The sequence below is a fragment of the Tamandua tetradactyla genome, chromosome 12 (assembly GCF_023851605.1).
Source record: "Tamandua tetradactyla isolate mTamTet1 chromosome 12, mTamTet1.pri, whole genome shotgun sequence".
NCBI classification, from domain to species: Eukaryota; Metazoa; Chordata; class Mammalia; order Pilosa; family Myrmecophagidae; genus Tamandua; species Tamandua tetradactyla.
The window spans coordinates 9,556,461-9,574,319 of record NC_135338.1 but is presented as its reverse complement, the minus strand read 5'-3'; the positions used below and the strand labels follow the sequence as shown (position 1 = coordinate 9,574,319).

Here is a 17,859-nt window from a genome sequence, read left to right as displayed (position 1 = left end):
TAGAACCTGTATGGTGAAAATACCTAAGTCTTTCAATTCTCTTAGGCTCCGGATTTGTATATCCTGTATATCTCCTCCTGGATGTCCTTGTGGTTTTTACTCCTTTTTCTATAGTGCCACCTCCCTTTCCTAGACCAGAAGCCTATATGAACTTCCCTTTCTCTGTCCTTTGCTCCATGCGTGCAGATAGGTCCCCACGCACTGTAGGAAATTTTTTGCCTTTAAAATCAGGCTTTTAGGCGGGCCGCGGTGGCTCAGCGGGCAAGAGTGCTTGCCTGCCGTGCCGGAGGACCCCGGTTCGATTCCCGGCCCCAGCCCATGTAAAAAACAAACAAACAAAATATAATAAAACAAGAAAATGTTTAAAGATGTTTCCCTTTCTTCCTCCCTTCCTTCCTTCCATCCTTCCTTCCTTCTCTGTCTTTCCTTCCCTTCCTCCCAAAAAAAAAAAAAAAAAAAAAAAAAAAAAAAAAAAAAAATCAGGCTTTTAAACTGTGGCTGTGTAACCGCGGTGGAGCTTTTAAAAAAAATGCAGACCTGGAACCCTATCCAGCATTTACTGAAACAGAACTTCTTGAGACCTAGGTATCTGTATTTTTATGGTTTTCCAAGGGATTCTGAGACCACCCAGCCTTGAAGACAACTGTGCACAATTTTTCTCTAATCCTCCTCGTTTCCACCATCGCTGCTTTGGTTTAGGCTTTTAGAGTTTCTCTCCCCATGAAAATGATAGCTCTCCCATCCAGTGCTCTTCACTCTCGTCTGGCTGTCTCTACTAGACCACCCTGTACCGTCCCCCCTAGTGATTTGTATGTATAACCAATCATGTGAGTCCTTTGCTTACATCTTGTCATACTGCTCATTCCTCTTACGGTAAAAAGTCATGCTTCTTATCCTGGGCGGGCCACGGTGGCTCAGCAGGCAGAGTTCTCACCTGCCATGCTAGAGATCCAGGTTCGATTTCCAGTGCCTGCCCATGCAAAAAAAAAAAAGTCCTGCTTTTTTCCTACAGTACCAGGCTTTCATAGTCTAGTCCTGCCTACCTTTTCACCTCATTTCTCACTACTTCTTCCCTTGAACATTACACTCTACTGGTACCAAACTACCTATAGTAGTTTTACCCCCTTGCTTTTTACGTGCTGTGATCTCCTTCTGCACAAGCTTTGACTGTAAAACAGTTCACACCATGGCTCCACCATGGAGCTTTCCCTATGCCTCTTCCCACGTGCTCTGTGCTACGAGTGCATCTTATTGCACAGATGTGTTATTGCACTTACTTTTTGTGCCTTTCTGTCCTTTTAGGCAGGGAACTGTGTGAAGGAAGTGATGGTGACAGTCATCATTGCAGCCCTAGGACTTAGCATTATAAATGTTGAATGGATGAGCATGCTGTTTAACTTAGTCAGAAACTTGTCTCATATTGACATTGCTTTTTCCACTGTTACCTTAATTATTTCCAGTAGGATTTTTCACTGACCATCATTTAGATGTATTAAGAAGGCATCGTGTAAATAGACTGGCATTGTTTGCTTAACCTGCAATATCCATGCGTCTGTCCTCAGCTAGTTTAAATTAAATGTTTCTGCATAAGTTAAGATTGTTTTTATTTCTTTATTTTCCTTTTCCCGACTTTCTTGAAGGCTTTTTTTTTCCAACATGGGCAGGCACGGGGAGTCGAACCCGGGTCTCCGGCGCGGTAGGCGAGAACTCTGCCACTGAGCCACCGTCGCACTGCCCTCTTTAAGCCTTTTTAGTTGTTAACTAGTAGTAACCAACCTTAGAGAGCTGAAATAAAAAAGAATTTCATGATGAGAGAATACATCTGGGCCCATAGACGCCCTCAAGGATCCTTTTCCATCTCTTTTTGCTGTGTATCTCTTCCTCTGTTGCGTTCTTCACTTTTTCTTGCTTCTTCATTCAAATAACAGATTTTGTCACATCCCCATGGCTCCTGAGTTTACATTTTACAGCTTTATTCACCCACAGAACCTGGTCCAGCCTCAGTTTTGTATTTTCTGGAATGAGACTGTCATGGCCAGCTTGGGCCAGATGTCTGCCTCTGGCCAGTCCACTCCAGGGTGGTGAGAAGGCCGCTGTCACTTCATTCAAACAGGGAATGAGGGTTCACCTTTGTGAGGTTGGGGATAGATTGCAGAGAAGGGGGTGTTGTCACCAGCAGATGCCCTGTGAAGTGTCTACCGCACACTCATTTAGCCAGAGCGCAGTACCCTAAGTGTATAGCAGAGGGAAAGATGCAGCACAGAGCTGGGAAAAAGTGAGGGACAGAGGGAACCTTGCCAGATCTTTTACTAATTGTCTCCAGGCTGCAGTAGAGAACAATTTAGTTTCTCTAAATTGTTTAGAGTCCTGGCTTTAATTGGATCACATATGTTCCTCTTAATGTAGAATGTTTATCTTGATTTAAGTGATTTGGAAATATATTAAAACAGAGTGTTTTTAAAATGGTTGTTTACTCATGGATGTTTTACAGTAGTGATCGCAAATGTGTTTAAGAAAATAATGTACATTATTCCGATCTTGCCTGAGAAGGAGAGAAATAAAACTTGAAGTATTTCATTTCTTTATTCTAGAGGCATTTTTAAATAGCTGACAGATCCTTTGTGATGGAAATAGGAACAAATTAAAAACACAGCAGGAATAACTTCCGGTGATAATTTAAATCATCCTCATTCTGGAGCTACAGAACTGTAAAGCAGATACATGAAACCTCTTCATGTCTACATCTGCTGTTGTTGAGTGGGAGTCACGTCCCCTCTCTGCCACACCTGCGAACCTGGCCTTCCTTTCTGTGTGACAGAGCGGCCAAGACCCAACGAGACTATTACACTAGAAGTAGCCTGCCAGACGTGCTGTCCCCTAACTCTCATCTTCTGTGGGGGTCTTCGAACTGTCACATTTGTCCTTGTAGATTTTAAATGGTTCTCTTCCCTTTTTTCCAGTTCTCACATGGAACAGCAGTTAGAACACAAAGAGGCTGGTTAATCCAGAGTTAGAAAATACAGTTGAAAATTGCAAAGCTAAAATCCTGCATTTCTTGTAAACATTGGTATTAGCTAATTACAGGAAATCTGCTCAGGGCCATTTTATGCTTTCCAGGTGTCTTTTTAAAATGGACAGTTTATGGATTAGAACTCATGTTTTTACTTTTGAATCTTTTTATGGGCAACCTTCTCGCCGAATCAAATTTTAGGTTTAATTTGTGCAAATCACTTTTTCTAACATAACAGTGTAGGGTTCAAATAGAAATGGAAATGAATGTAGCTAATTCGGAACTTTTAAGTAAGTAAGCAACTTTGTAAATCTGATCTTCTTACATATAAAGATCCCGTAGATAACGTTAACATGAGTTGAGAATGAGAGATGAAGTTAATTAGTATGCTATTTTCTAACTGGTTCGTTTAAGAATGTTTCTTGAGTGGTTTCTCTGGGGTCCGTGGAATGGCACTTGCTGAATTGAGCCAGCACTAATATGATCTCTGCAGAATGCCCATTTGCTTATTTATACCTTGCCTCGTTCCAAAAAAGATTTGAAGAGTCTGACTTTTTTGGAATAGGAAACCCATAATTACTTGTACATCCCTCTTAAATTAAGTTTCTGGAAGTGATCTGAAGCTCATGACAGCTGAAGTCTGTTTTGCAGCCCTTTCCTTTTGCGGGGTGTTCAGTAGGCAGTCGTTACAATCATTCCTATCTTTTCCTTTAGTTCACCCAAACTTTTATTCTTAAAATTTGTAAATAAATGAGCCCTTTCATCTCTGTTCATAGGTACAATGGTGCTTTACCTAATGGGGACAGAGGACGGAGGAAAAGCAGATTTGCTCTCTATAAACGACCCAAGCCGAACGGAGTCAAACCCAGCGCGGTGCATGTGATATCGACACCCCAGGCGTCCAAGGTACGCGGCTTGGGGGTGGGGAAGGCCCCTGCTGACGGCGCACGGTTGTTCCTTTTCAACTGCCTTCTTAAGTTTCAGTCTTGTTTCACTTGCGACAGCGTTTCTGGGCCGCTCGGGCCTGGCTGTTTCTCTGTTGTGAGGGGCTGTGGTGTGCACTGTGGGTGCTCCGTGGCAGCCCCCCTCGCACTCAGTGCATCCCAGGAGCTCTCCCACCCCCGGTCCTGACCTGGAGCCCGGTCTCCAGACATCGCCCAACGCCCCGGGGCCGGGCGGGGATTCCTCCTTCGTCCCTGTGTGAATCACAGCTGAGGATGTCATGGAACCCGCTTGCATCAGTTTAGAATGGTTGTGGTGAAAGGTAAATGCTATTCTTTATCCTAAAGAGAGTCTTTGTATCCTCCATAATAACCTCCTTATGGTTTTTTGTTTTCCTTCAGTTTATTGAGTGCAGCGGTTGTTTTCGCTTAATCTAACATGTACGTGGGACTGACCTTGTGTGATTATTAAAGAGTCTTTGTGTGATTATTAAAAAGATTCCGAGTGAAAAATGCTGGGGGCTAGAAAAAGTCTACCATACATATTTCCTCTTTCATAAATTTAAAGTGAATAACATGCTAAATTTTTGTGATGGTTTCATTTGTTTCCTGATGCGTAAATGGGAGAAAAACCTGAGTTTCCATTCTGATTGATATATCTGTTTTAATTAAACAGATTCCTTAATATGTGGCATAATTTCCTTTTCTGTAAAGTAATTACATTTGTCTGAAGTATTTCATGTGGGGCAGCTGGCTGCCCATGCTTATTTGTCATAATGGGTTTAGACCGTCTGTAATAAATAAAATACTTGATTCCCATTTTCGTTGAAAACTCGTGTTCAAAGAGACATGAATATCTTCATGGAAGCAATATGTTATTATATTCAGTCTTAGAAACTTAGATCACCTCTGTTAATGTTTTTTATTTAAAAAAACCCACTCCTGTTGTTTTTGAAGCAGTGCGATGAAAAGAATTTGTTAGAATATACCCATTAGGACTGCCTTGTGTTAATGAGGAAATGATCAGGTAGAGAAATATCAAACAACAAGGAAACAAGAAAGAAGGGATTGTATTAACCAAATTTCTGACTACAGAAAGAGAAATAAATTTTTTTAGAGAAGGAAGGGAGTAAAAAAGATGGGTACTTTATGAGGAAAACAAGGGAAACCCAGCCTTAAAAGATTCTGAGGGAAGGAGGAGGCAAAATAGCAACAGAATCTTGGAAGATCAAGAAAATGTGAGAAACACTATATGGCCCAAAAATATTTGGTTCAGAAGAATACCAAGACAAGTGTTTTTAAGCATCGAATGAGTGCCAAAACTGTCCCATTATTATAGATGCAATCCTTATATTTTTTGTCATTTGTTGGCATTTTTCCCCTTCCTTTGGAGCTGTATGTTCTTACATTTAGTTTTTTAATCTTAGATTTTATATTAGTATAGTGGCTTCAGATGTTTTTTTTAAAAATTTTGTAGAAATCTTAACTTTGATTACCCAGGCTTCGTGGTATAATAGAATATGAAAATTATCTCTGTTGAATGATTAGTGGCTCTTCTTTATTCCTTGTCATACTCCACTGGTTCCAGTTTTTAGCCTGTTATGTTTTACCTTTGTTCCTAGATTTTACACTTGTAGATTATGAATCTTTTAGTAGTTGTCTATCTAAATCTATGTTAAAAATATCACCCTTGGTACAAAAATTATGTTTTGACCAGTGCATTTCCTAATTTAACTTATATGGACAGTTTAATTGAACACCGTAAGTACATGGAACCTTGAATAGGGCATGGATTGTGTAGGTTTGTCCAGGTTAGTGTGATGCCCCAATAAATCCCAGAGTGACTTGAACAGTGAATACAGAAGTACTTGCAAAGTCTCCTTGGGGGGATGGGAAGAAAGGGGGAGAACTCAGTTCCCCATTTGGAGAATTCATGATGTTTTCTCAAGCAGCAGGGACAACCAAATCAATAGGCTGAACCCTCAATCTTGGGGTTTGCCCCTATGAAACTTATCCCCTCAAAGGATAGGCTGCATTGGAGAATGATAGAGAGAGGAGGGCTGGGGACATAAACGAAATCAGAAAGAAAGATAGATGTTAAAGATTGAGATGGTATAATCTAGGAATGCCTAGAGTGTATAATAATAGTGAAATGTACAATGTACAAATTTTAAACATGTTTTTGCATGAGGAAGAACAAAGGAATGTCATTATTGCAGGGTGCTGAAAATAGATGGTAATTAATATTTTAAAATGTCACCTTAAAAAGAAAAAAAGGATAGGCTAAGCCTACTAAAAATTAGGCCTGAGTCACCCCCAGACAACCTGTTTTGTTGCCCAGATGTGGCCTCTCTCTCTCTCCTTCAACACGGCAAGTGAACTCACTGCCCTCTCCTTCTCTATGTGGGACATGACTCCCAGGGGTATAAATCTCCCTGGCAATGTGGGTCAAATGAGCTGGGACTCAGCATCAAGGAATTGAGAAAACCTACTTGACCAAAAGGGGGAAGAGAGAAATGAGACAAAATAAAGTGTCAGTGGCTGAGAGATTTCAAACAGAGTTGAGAAGGTTGTCCTGGAGGTTATTTTTATGCATTGTATAGAAATCCCCTTTTTAGTTTATGGTGTATTGGAATGTCTAGAGGGAAGTACCTGAAAATGTAGAGCTGTGTTCCAGTAGCCATGTTTCCTGAAGATGAATGTATAATGATATAGCTTTCACAGTGTGACTGTGTGACTGTAAAAACCTTATGTCTGATGCTCCTTTTATCTGTGGTATGGACAGATGAGTAAAAAATATGGATAAGAAATAAATAATAGGGGGAACAAAGGTTAAAAGAATTTGAGTAGATTGAAATACTAGTGGTCAATGAAAGGGAGTATTAAGCTGTATGGCATGTATGAGTTTTTTCATTTTTCTTCCTTTTGCTGGAGAGATGCAAATGTTCAGAAAATGATCATGGTGATGAATACACAACTGTGTGATGATATTATGAGCCATTGATTGTAACCATGTCAAGAATGTTTGTATGTCAAGAGTGTTTGTATGTTTTTTCATTGTTTATAATAAAAATATTTTAAAAATATATCATCCACATACTAAGAGGTGGGAAAATTGTGTTTTGACCTTGATCTCTTATCTTGTAACCTGAAAGAAACATATCCTCAGGGCTTGGTTTTCTCATTTATAAAATGAGCAAATTGGCTACAGCTAGGAGCCATGTTGACTAAGATAAGAGACTATAAGCAACAGAATTATTCTGTTTTTTAAGAAAGCAAGAATAGAGAAATTATTAAAGGTTAGGATAGCATCAGCTCTCAGAATTGGGGAGAAAATGGAATAGCCAGGCTTTGTGAGAGAGGAGAAACAACCAGAGTATCAACAGCAGTTGATATGGATCTTCTTTCAAGAGTTATAAAATGATTTCGCTCTACCCACTTTCTATCTCCTTTAAAGGTTTTAAATTTTCCGGAGAGAGTATCTGATAGGTCCAGCATAGATCAGTCAACCATGACCAAGGGAGCTGGGTAGACCAGACGTATGTACTGTGAACCAGTCAACACCCCCACGCCCTCCCCCAGTGTTCCTTTATCTCACTTATCTTGGAGCCTTTACGTTGAGGGCCTCATTTGTGCTAAACCAATGTCTTCTGTCTTAACTGGTTCTAGTACCGTTGTCACAAAACCTTGACTCCTTCTATTCCCTCTCAAACCCTCACCCCTAACCACCTTTGCCCTGCCACTCCTGCTGCAGCTGCTCTGTGGGGCCTTTCTACTTTGAGCCCCATCTGGTTGTGAATATGCCTTCCCCATTTCTTTAGATACTCCTCCCACTGGCTCACATTGACAGAATCCTGGTGTGTTTTTTTTTTTTTTTTTTTACCTAATGCATTATCTTTTTACTCTTATTTTCATCTCTTTCAATTCATGAAGCTAAAAATGATTTCGTTCTTCCATTTCAATTCCAGTTGCCTTTCCTTGAATTTATTATTAGTAAGTTAAAAAACAAACTATTATATATTATTTAATATATATTTTATTATTAAAATAACTCATTATTAATTTGAGCTGCTGTTAGGGGTTGAACTGTGTCTCCCAAAAAGGTATGTTGAAGTTCTAATCCCCAGTACCCGATAATTTAGCCCTTATTTGGAAGTAAAGTCATTAGAGCTAGAATTAGGCAAGTTGAAATGTGGTCATAGTGGAATAGGGTGGGACCTTAATCTTAGATGACTGGTATCCTTATAAGAAGAGGCAGTGTGGACAGACAGACAGAGGGCAGAGAATACACGAACTACCAGTAAGCTGCCACCAGAAGTCAGGAGAATGGCAAGGAGCAGATTCTTCCCTCTTCCTGTGGTTCACTGTTCTGTGCATTCCAGTGTCTTCGGTACCTAGTCCACTCTCTGTTTCTGTTTCTCCCTGTCCCTGTGGACCATACATAAGTGTTCTGATGGTGATCCTTCCCACATCATGGATCGTGGTGCTTTCAGGTTTTCAATTTCAGAAACAGTCCTTCGCATTCCACTTTCCCCCTGATGGAATGCACTTTACACCCCACTGTCATTTGGAAGTGTTGCACCATTAGAATCACGAACTTTGAAAAGACTACACTTTATTCTACTTGTGTGTATATATGCATTTGCTGAACTTTTAATCTTATCTGATCTGACGTCTCACCCCTTTAGCCTGCCCTTATTTGCCATGGTTGTTAGCCCACGTGGCTTCTTCTCCAACTGGGTGTTGGCTCCACCCCAGATTCCCTTTCCCTGTGTCTTTTGGCATCCCTCCTGTGAGTGCCTGCTTCTGAGCCCTTCCCAAGCTCTGCTGGGTTATTTTTCCTGTCTTCCTTGTTGCTCACCCCATTTGCTTTCACGGGTACCTGTGTGTGTGTGGTGGTACTGGGCAAAAACTGTTTGATTTGAATTGGCAGTGGTTCATTAGGCCCTGAAATTTCTGACTCTGTGGTATTGGTCAATGTGCTGGTTGTTATATATACCGGAAAGCCATGTCCTTTCTCCTAGTCCAGTTTTGTAGGGACAGCCATGTTTCTTTTAATCCTGATTGAATATTGTGGGATGGAAACTTTAGACTGTTCCTGTGGCGATGTGACATACTCACAGTGGGTGTGACCTTTTGATTAAGTTGGAGATGTGGTTCCACCCATTCAGGGTGGGTCTTGGTTAGTTCACCAGAGGCCTTTAAAAGGAAGAACAGTCTGGAGAAGCTTGGAGAGCAATTGCTTCAGAGCCAACAGAGACACAGACGTTTGAAGATGCTTGGAGTGCCGACAGAGAGAGCAGACACCTAGACACAGACATTTGAAGATACAGAGCCCAGCAGACATCACCACATGCCTTCCGGTGAGATGCTAAGCAAGCCACAACCGAGGGTGTGTCCCGAAGGAGCTAAGTGAAGGCCCGCAGATGCTGAGAGAGGAAGCCACTGGCATCAGAAGCTGGAAGCAGTGGGATCAGAACAGGGACCAGCAGACACCAGCCACATGCCTTCCCATGTGACAGACACTGGCCTTCCTTGAGCAAAGTGTCTTTCCCAGGATGCCTTAGTTTGGACATTTTTATGACCTTAGAACTATAAACTTGCAACTTAATCAATCCCCTTTATAAAAGCTGACCCATTTTTGGTGTATTGCATTCCGGCAGCTTTAGCAAACCAGAACAGTCACCTTTGATTGGCGTTGTAGAAGGGAGACTTAGAAGGGTCCATGTGGTTATCCATTTTTAGAATCTGAGCACTTTGCCTTTTGGTTTTGTTGCTTTTTCCCTCTGCTGCAATCATAGCCCCACCCTCTCTGGGAGCGGAACAGGAGCTGCCCTTTGCTGGGTATCGTGGCAGGTCGGAAATTGGACTTCTTAGTGTACTTCTCACACCAGTGTCCTTTGGGTAAGGCCAGAATGTACTGCTGTTGCATAACCTCTATTTATGTAATCTTTGTGTGCACAGTTATTCTTAGAATAATTGTTGGCAGATATTTCTCTGACTGATGTATTTTAAAAAGCCAGAGTCCTATTTTACTTGTAGCAGTTCTGTTACATAGGTATTGGGACTGTGACAGTTATTCGCCCATTCATTTATTCAGTGGGTATTTACTGGCACCTTCTGTGGTCGAGCACCACACTGTGTTAGATAGTGATAATATGCCTGTATGGGGCTAAGAGTCTGTCTGTGGGCAAACAATAAATAACAATCAAGTAAATATGAAGCTGTACCTTTTATAAAGTGCTGTGAAGGAAGAGAATGAAGTGCTGTGAGAGAAGGGGGTACCGAGTTTAAATTGGGTCAACAGTGACGTCACCTCTGAGGCATCACGTGTGAGCCACGAGAAGTGGAGTAAAGAGGAGGGGTCCAGAGGGCAGAGAGATCTGGGGCCTCCCAGGTCCTGGTTGGAGAATTTGTTTTTTTCCTAAGGAGGAAATTGAAGGGTATTAAGCAGGGGGAGCAGTAGGATATGACTGAGAATTTAAGTGGATTTATGATTGTTCGTGTACTCTTTTATGGTGGGGACAAGGATTTTGCTCTTACAGAGCTGGTAAGGATTGTGCTGGTGGGTGGCGGCGGTGGTGCCCGATCGGCGAGCAAGCGGCTGGCAGCATGGCTTAGATTAGCCACGTTAGGAAGGACAACTCTCCATCATGGTTTTCCCTTCTTAGACTGGTTTACTGAAATCCCACCCCGAGTTTTTTTTAAAGTAACTGAATGTCAGTTTGCACAAGTTGGCGTATTTCAGAATAGAGAATATCCGTGGCCCTTGAGTGATGGCAGTGTAAAGGAAACTTAGGCTGTTTGCTACAGCATCTGCTCGTCAGCCTGCCTGCGCTGGTATGGCTTGACTGGTTGGCTTCCTTATTGGCCACTGAAAAATATCATAGTGGTCTCTTGAGAAGTGTTAAAACTCATAATAAAGTGGGAAGTGAGTTCGTTAGTTCGAGTTAATTTTTTAGGATATAGTGGGGTAGATATTTGTAGCACTCGCTGCTGTGGGGTCCGACTGTCCAGCTTTTAGTCATCCACTGCTTGTTTACTGAAGCTGGAGCTTTCTGTGCTTCAGGAGAATCATTAGGTTTTATTATCCTCAGACTGTTCATTATCATTATCCTCAGACTGCTCCTGCTTTCAAATAGTAGTTTTAAATAGTTTTAGCTTTGGTTTCATTGTTAGTGCATTGTAATTCTTGGGTAAGTGTGTTGTGTTCTGATATCCGTAAGCTCAAGAATGTATTTAATGGAATATTTTATTATAAATGAAGAGGCAGCAAAGTTTGGATTTTATCCATTTAGATATCATAAACATGCATATTCTGAATCTGTGAGAGAAGAAAAAAGGAGATGATATTAATGAGGTGCAGCCCAGGATGTCTTCTGATACTATGCAGGAATACAAACCTAAAACTAAAAATCTGTATTTCCTGAATGAAAAGTACCTTGAGTATTTTGGCAAATATTCCAGTGCCATCTTTTTGCTAATTTTTTAAATGTTGTATAATTCAACAAGCTCAAAAAGTTAAAAGTGATAAGCACTTATAAAACTCATGATGCAAATAAAGAGAATTTGCAGTCATCGATGAGGGAAATATTAAAAGAATATTAGTTTCCATAAAAAAATTGAAATAATAATAACTTCCGAAAATATTTTAATAGAGAATATTGGTAAAGCCAAGGAAAATATATTCATGAAGTAAAAACACAATATACTGGATGGTTTAAAATAATTTTCTGATGTAAAATATTATTAGATTTAAAAAGTAGTTTTTATATGAATATATTGCTACAGTTTAGATTTATAGTCCTGATTTTTGCAAAACGTTTATTTACTGAGATAAGAAAACAAGTTTTTGGAAAACTTATAAATCAGAACAGTAAAATTTCAATCTTTACTGACAAAGCTTCAACCATTTCACATGGAAGTGTTTTAATAATTTACTTAAGGTACAATATTTAAGCCTTTTGAGATAGTTTGATGGTTTTCTTGATTTTATGGAGCTGGAAAGAATATCTGAAATATATTAAACTTCATTGTCATACTCAGGGAAAATGGTCTCAATAATAAATATTTATATGAAAATCTTACGGATTTTGAACAGATGATGCAAAAGTAGTACTAGAGAGAAATAAGGTGGTTCAGCTGAAATTCCAGAAAAACTTCTGGATGTTTTCATTTGCTTCTGTCTCACTTGTTGCATTTAGTTATTTCTAGATGATACAGTAAAAAAATGAAAACCAAGTCACTTAATATTTTTTTCTTAAAATGTTTATATTTGTTTTCTTACATGATGTAATAAATGTAATAAATGCCAGAGAACTTGGAATTAAAATAATGAAGTATTTGGATCTTGAAGGGAAGCCTGTGGTGCTATTTATGAGAAATCAGTTTAGAAACCTTACAAAGACTTGAATATTCACTTAAGTAGAATGCGTGAGATAGCATTTGGTCACATACATTGTTTAGAGTTTTGGCTTCCTTAGATGATGTTCTAACTGATATCGAAATTTTCTTTGGTTCTACAGGAAAGAAGCCTTTCAGTTATTAAAATGGGCATATTTATTTGATAAGTGATACATATCAAACCACAATCAGGAAAATATGATCAAGAAGCAGGAGATACTAGAGAAATGAAAGTTTGAAATGAAAAAAATAATTTTGAGACAAACTATTACCTCCAATAATTACATGAAAATGCATTTATTTTATGACAAATCCAAGAATTGTAATAATTTTTTTTGAGTGCTGAAACCTGGGAATGAATGTAATAAACTTTTAAAAATATGATTTTAAATGATTGATTCTTGGTACTTGATCAATTGATGTTTTCAAAGCACCATAGATTGGAGGTGAACAAAATTTTGTAAAATTAAGCCAGATAATAGAAACATGACAGCTCAATGTGTCATTTTCATGGCGTAGGTGATAATAGCAATCAGTTTAGAAACCATGTAAAGACTTGAACATCAAAAAATGGCTATTGTTAGCCATCTGTAACATTTCTGTGAACTTTCTGCATTTAGTTTTGATTTTGACTAATCTATACTTTTGTGTTTTTATGAAGTTTTTTGATAGCTTTGCCACACAAATAGGGTAAGTATTCAGGAGCTGTTCTTCTCCTTTCTTATTTTTTGGTTTAGTTTTATCACTATTTCTCCATTCAGATTTGTTTAAGAATATTTAAGATAGGTTTTTAAGATGTTTGATAGGACATTTAAAATTAAAATTTGAAATATGATGTACAGTGCCTAATGTGAATGCTTTCAGAAAGATGAAAAGTTGATTTGGAATGTAGCATTTTTCTTAATATCTGCAGATAATGTTGCTTGACCCTACATGTTTGCTTCCTCTGATCATTCTAGCATATATCATTTCATTTTTTCACGTGCCAACAACTAGTTGGGTTTTTATGTACAGAATAATCACAAGGTCTTTTCTTGATTATTGGTATTTAACACATCTCTGTTTTATTGCTCTATTGTTTGAGCGAAAGAATTACTCCTTGTTTTGTAGCAAAAAACAGTTCATGTCTTAATCAGTGGAACCTGTGAATATGTATGTTATTTTGCAAAGAGAACTTGGCTGATGGAATTGAGGTTATGGACCTTAAGTTAGGAAGCATCTCCTGAGCTATCCTGGAGGGTTCAACGTAATCAGAGGTCCTCCATTGTGGGAGAAGGCGGGAGACTCAGAGACACGTGGGGAAAGGGGCAGTAGAGAGTTGGTGTGAGAGAAACTCAATCTACTGTTCCTGACTTTGAAGATGGAGGAAGGGATTCATGATCCAGGGGTTGCTGGCAGCCTCTGGATGTCGAGAATGACCCTGGCAGTCATCTGGCGAGGAAATGGGGACCTCAGTTCCACAATCACTTTTGGACTCAATTCTGCCAGCAACTTGAATGGCCCTGGAAACAGAATCTTCTCTGGAGCCTCCAGAAAGAAATGTAGCCCTTGCCAGTACCTTCACACGGTGACACCGAGAAGCAGCCAAGCCCACCAGACTCCTGACCAGCAAAGCAATGAGGTCATAAATTTCGGATTTTTTAGCCACTAAGTTTGTGATCATTTCTGTACAGCAGCAGTAGATAACTTTCCATAAAATGGTTATGGGAAGTTAAATACAAAATATTACTGAGCAGTTCTTAACCTTGAATTGGGGGGAGTAGATGGGGATGGGGTGAAAAAATTGAGAGGCAGGAAAGGAGGCTTTTTGTTTGACGTTAAAAGTTTTTTTTAGTTCAGAGTGTTTGAGCAGGAAATCTTGACCCTAGCATTCAGTAACTTAATAATCAAATAATCTGCATTACTGATATATACTATAATACTGACCAGGTAAATGTGTTAGTTAGAAAAATCATATTTAATTTGCATCATCCTTAAAGCACAATTTTATTAAAAAAGAGCCACTTTTCTTTTTCTTTGTATGCTGTATGGCAGGGGTCACATTTCATTCTTTTTCCATGTGAATATCCACTTATTGCCGCACCATTCATTGAATTTTTGTTTGTTTGTTTGTTCGCTTGCTTATTTGTTTGTTGGGGAAGTGCGTGGACTGGGAAGTGAACCCAGGTGTCCCACATGGCAGGCAAGAATTCTACCACTGATCTACCCTTGCACCCCCAATGAGAGTCACTTTTAACACATGAACATGAAAGAATATTTATATTTATACTGACAATTATCTCTTTCCACGCTTATTTGAATTAGGACCCTGATTCAGACTTTGTACCCATCTTTTCATAGAGGAAGAGAATCTTGTGTTGTGACTTTCCTTTTTACAAACAGAACAGTAGAGTTGGGAAAGAACACAGTTGCATTGACTCCTTATTTTACGAATGAGGGACTTGAAGTTCAGAGAAGCCAAGTAAGTTGTCTCAGGTCACCAGGCCAGATGGGTTGCCCAGGGCCCAGGAATATCAGTCTGTTGCTGTAGGAAACAGGTGGAAAGTGCTTTGACGGATGCGACCACAGCTGGGTTCAACTCCTGACTCTCCCGCCTCCCAGGAGCGTGACTTGGGAAACCCATTTGTTTCTGAACCAGAACTGATGTAAGGATAAAATAAATGAACACGATATATATTGGTAGAAATGGAAGTTGTCTCATAGACTTAAGGATTTGTAGCCCTCTTAGGACGTGGTAAACTGTCCATGTGAAATAGGGGTTGTGCAGAGAACGCCTGTGGAATGAAAGGGACAGTGGTGAGGCTGGTTTGTTTGCACTGTAGTTATGACAACAGGCAGGGAAAGGCACATCAGAATGAACTCTGGGCAGCTGAAAAGGAGTCACAGACTTGGAGGGACAGTCACAGAGATGTTGACTCCTGATCGCTGCGCCCTGTTCTGTTGGCCCCTTCTGCCCCCCTCATCGAAGTGCACCGTTGATTGGCCTCATCTTTTGTGAGAAAGTACTCCAGTTCCTTTGAAGGGCTCCTGGGCTGACTGATTCCCAGGGATACCTTCTTACAAAACTTCTTTATTGGCCACGCCCATGGTACAGGTGAGTTAATGGGAGGCGTAGTGGGGTCTCGTGTAGAAGCCTCTCATGGGTCCATAGTTCCTGCTTCACTGCTTATCCTCACTCTGCCAGGCGGGTCCTGCAGAGCTGTCCCTCTCTTCGTCCCTGTGCTGAATTCCCCAGGGCCTTGCTTTCCTCAGCCTCCACACTTTGATCGTGGCTTTCTCCTTGGTTGGAATGTTCTCTCTGGCCTCGTATACCAACCCATGCTCCCACGTATCCTTTAAAACGTGGCCCAAATGCCGCCTCCCCCTTGACCCTTCCCCCGGCATTCCCCTCACTCCCAGACTCTGTGAACTCTGAAAGCACGTTGTCTCTTCCCGTCTCATCGCTTGTCAAGTGAGTAACCAAACGGTGCAGTCTGCCTTGGGCATGTGCCAGGACAGCTGGTAGTTCCAATTAGTCACTCACTGATGTGCTCGTGTGCTGTTATCCCGCAGACGCACGTGCAAAGCGGTTTATAGTTTCAAGCAAGCTTCATAATTTTTGTTCAGGTTAATCCTGGCTCTGTATCCTTTTTTCCCATCAATTGTGACATATCCCCCTTACGATTAAACAATCATTAAAAACCTGATTTTTAATTGCTGCGTAGTATTTCATAGTGTTAATGCATCAAAATGTATTTAGCCTTTCTCTTGTTGTTGGAAATACAGTTTTTTCCCAGTTTTTTCTTTAGTATAAATAACACTGGAATAACCAGCTTTGCACACAAACTTATGTGCATCTCTGATCTTCTCTTTCTGATCTCAGGAATCACATACTTGTTATTTGAGCATGTTGAGAATAAATAATTGGTCAATTTTTTTTTTTTAACTTTGAAAACTAGGCTTGAATGAAAGTATAGGCTTTGTAGTTGAGATTCTCTGAATTCTTATCTTCGTTGTACTACTTATTAGCTCTGTGCTCTTGGACAAAATATTTAACTTTTCTGTGGCTCATTGTCCACTTTTTAAAACACGGATTTGCATCAATCAGTACAGGCCAGGTTATCCTGCAGTAACAAACAACTCCCAAATCTGAGTAGGTTTGCAGTAACAAAGTGAAGTTTTTACTCATATTTTATGGCCATCATAGGTTAGCATTGGAGCTGTGTTCATCGTGGAAATCCAGAGACCCAGGCTATTGCAAGGCCTGTCTTGACTTAAACCTCAGAGATCTCAGAGAGAGATAAAAGAGAGAGAGTATGGCTGTTGAAGCTGATGTTTATTAGTGGTATGCATTCATTTTACTGGCTAAAGCAAGTCTCGTGCTGTGCCTGAGTTCACAGGTTGGGGATTTGTCATCCTTTTGCAGGGAAAGGTATCAAATATTTGTAACTAGTTATACAGTCTGCCGCCGGTTTTTGAGGATTTACCAAATTGATTCGTGAAGCAGAGTACTTACAATGCATCCATCTGTCTGTGATAGCCCTTGATTAATGCTAGATAATGCTATTAGTGATTGGCATCTCTGGAAAGTGTTCTTTTATAAATGGCCTCAAGATGGTATGAAACCAAGTGTCTATACTGAATTATCAGCAGTTTGATTATATAAATAATTTTTAGTTAAAATGAGCTGATAGGTTAAAAATTAAAATTGCATCTTCATAATTTGAATATGATTTCCTCTGTACATTTTTAAATTTTAATTTGTCATTTTCTTTGGATCACAGCAATGAAATTTTAATAATGAACAGTTTCCAAATTATGGAGCCCACAAACTTTGAAAATCAGTGTGTTTCCTCACTGGAGAATGTATTTACCGGTTACATCACTTTGATAAGGCACCCTTAGGTGGAAGAGGGGCCTGGCCGAAATCGGTTTTGGTTCCCCGCACCCTCTTCAGACTGCCTCTGTTGGCATCATTCCTGCCGGTGTTAGTTTCATTCCTTGCTTTTTGAACCCAGGAATAGGTCTGTGTTTTTCGGTTTAGACGTAAACCTTTGTTTCACACGAATGATTAGATTTAAAGAAAAACTTTCTCTAAATCTTTCCATGTGCCTGGTTGAAATTGTTAGCATGAATACCAATCACTTTAATTTTTTTTTATTCTGCAATCTCGTTTCATAAATCCAAGAATGCCATATTTTTTTAACTTCTAAGTGCTATTGATATTTACGTTTTCGAAGCTAGTTAAAACTCATGCTGTTAAACTCAGTTCCCTTAAAATGCAGACGAATGGGAATCCTGGTAAATATTTCTTTCTCTGCATTCTTTTACTTCAAGGAAATTTTCCTTAAAGTACGTAAATCAAACACGAGTCTGATGGATTTCCCTGAAGCGAACACACGCGTGTCACCAGAACCGAGATCAAGAAATTGAACATTTCCAGCATCCCGGAGACCCCCTTCTGCTCCCCTCCCCCACTCCCCCACTCCCAAGCAGTACAGGTAACACTATCTGACGTAACACCGT

General features: G+C 39.9%; 1 protein-coding gene across 1 annotated transcript in view; it reads left to right on the top strand.

Moving 5' to 3' along the window:
• Positions 1-17,859, top strand: part of PELI2 (pellino E3 ubiquitin protein ligase family member 2) — a 187,437-nt gene that overhangs the window by 59,919 nt on the left and 109,659 nt on the right. The window contains exon 2 of the mRNA XM_077122548.1: positions 3,787-3,916. Coding sequence (XP_076978663.1) covers positions 3,787-3,916 — 130 coding nt within the window. The remainder of the gene's footprint in view (positions 1-3,786; positions 3,917-17,859) is intronic.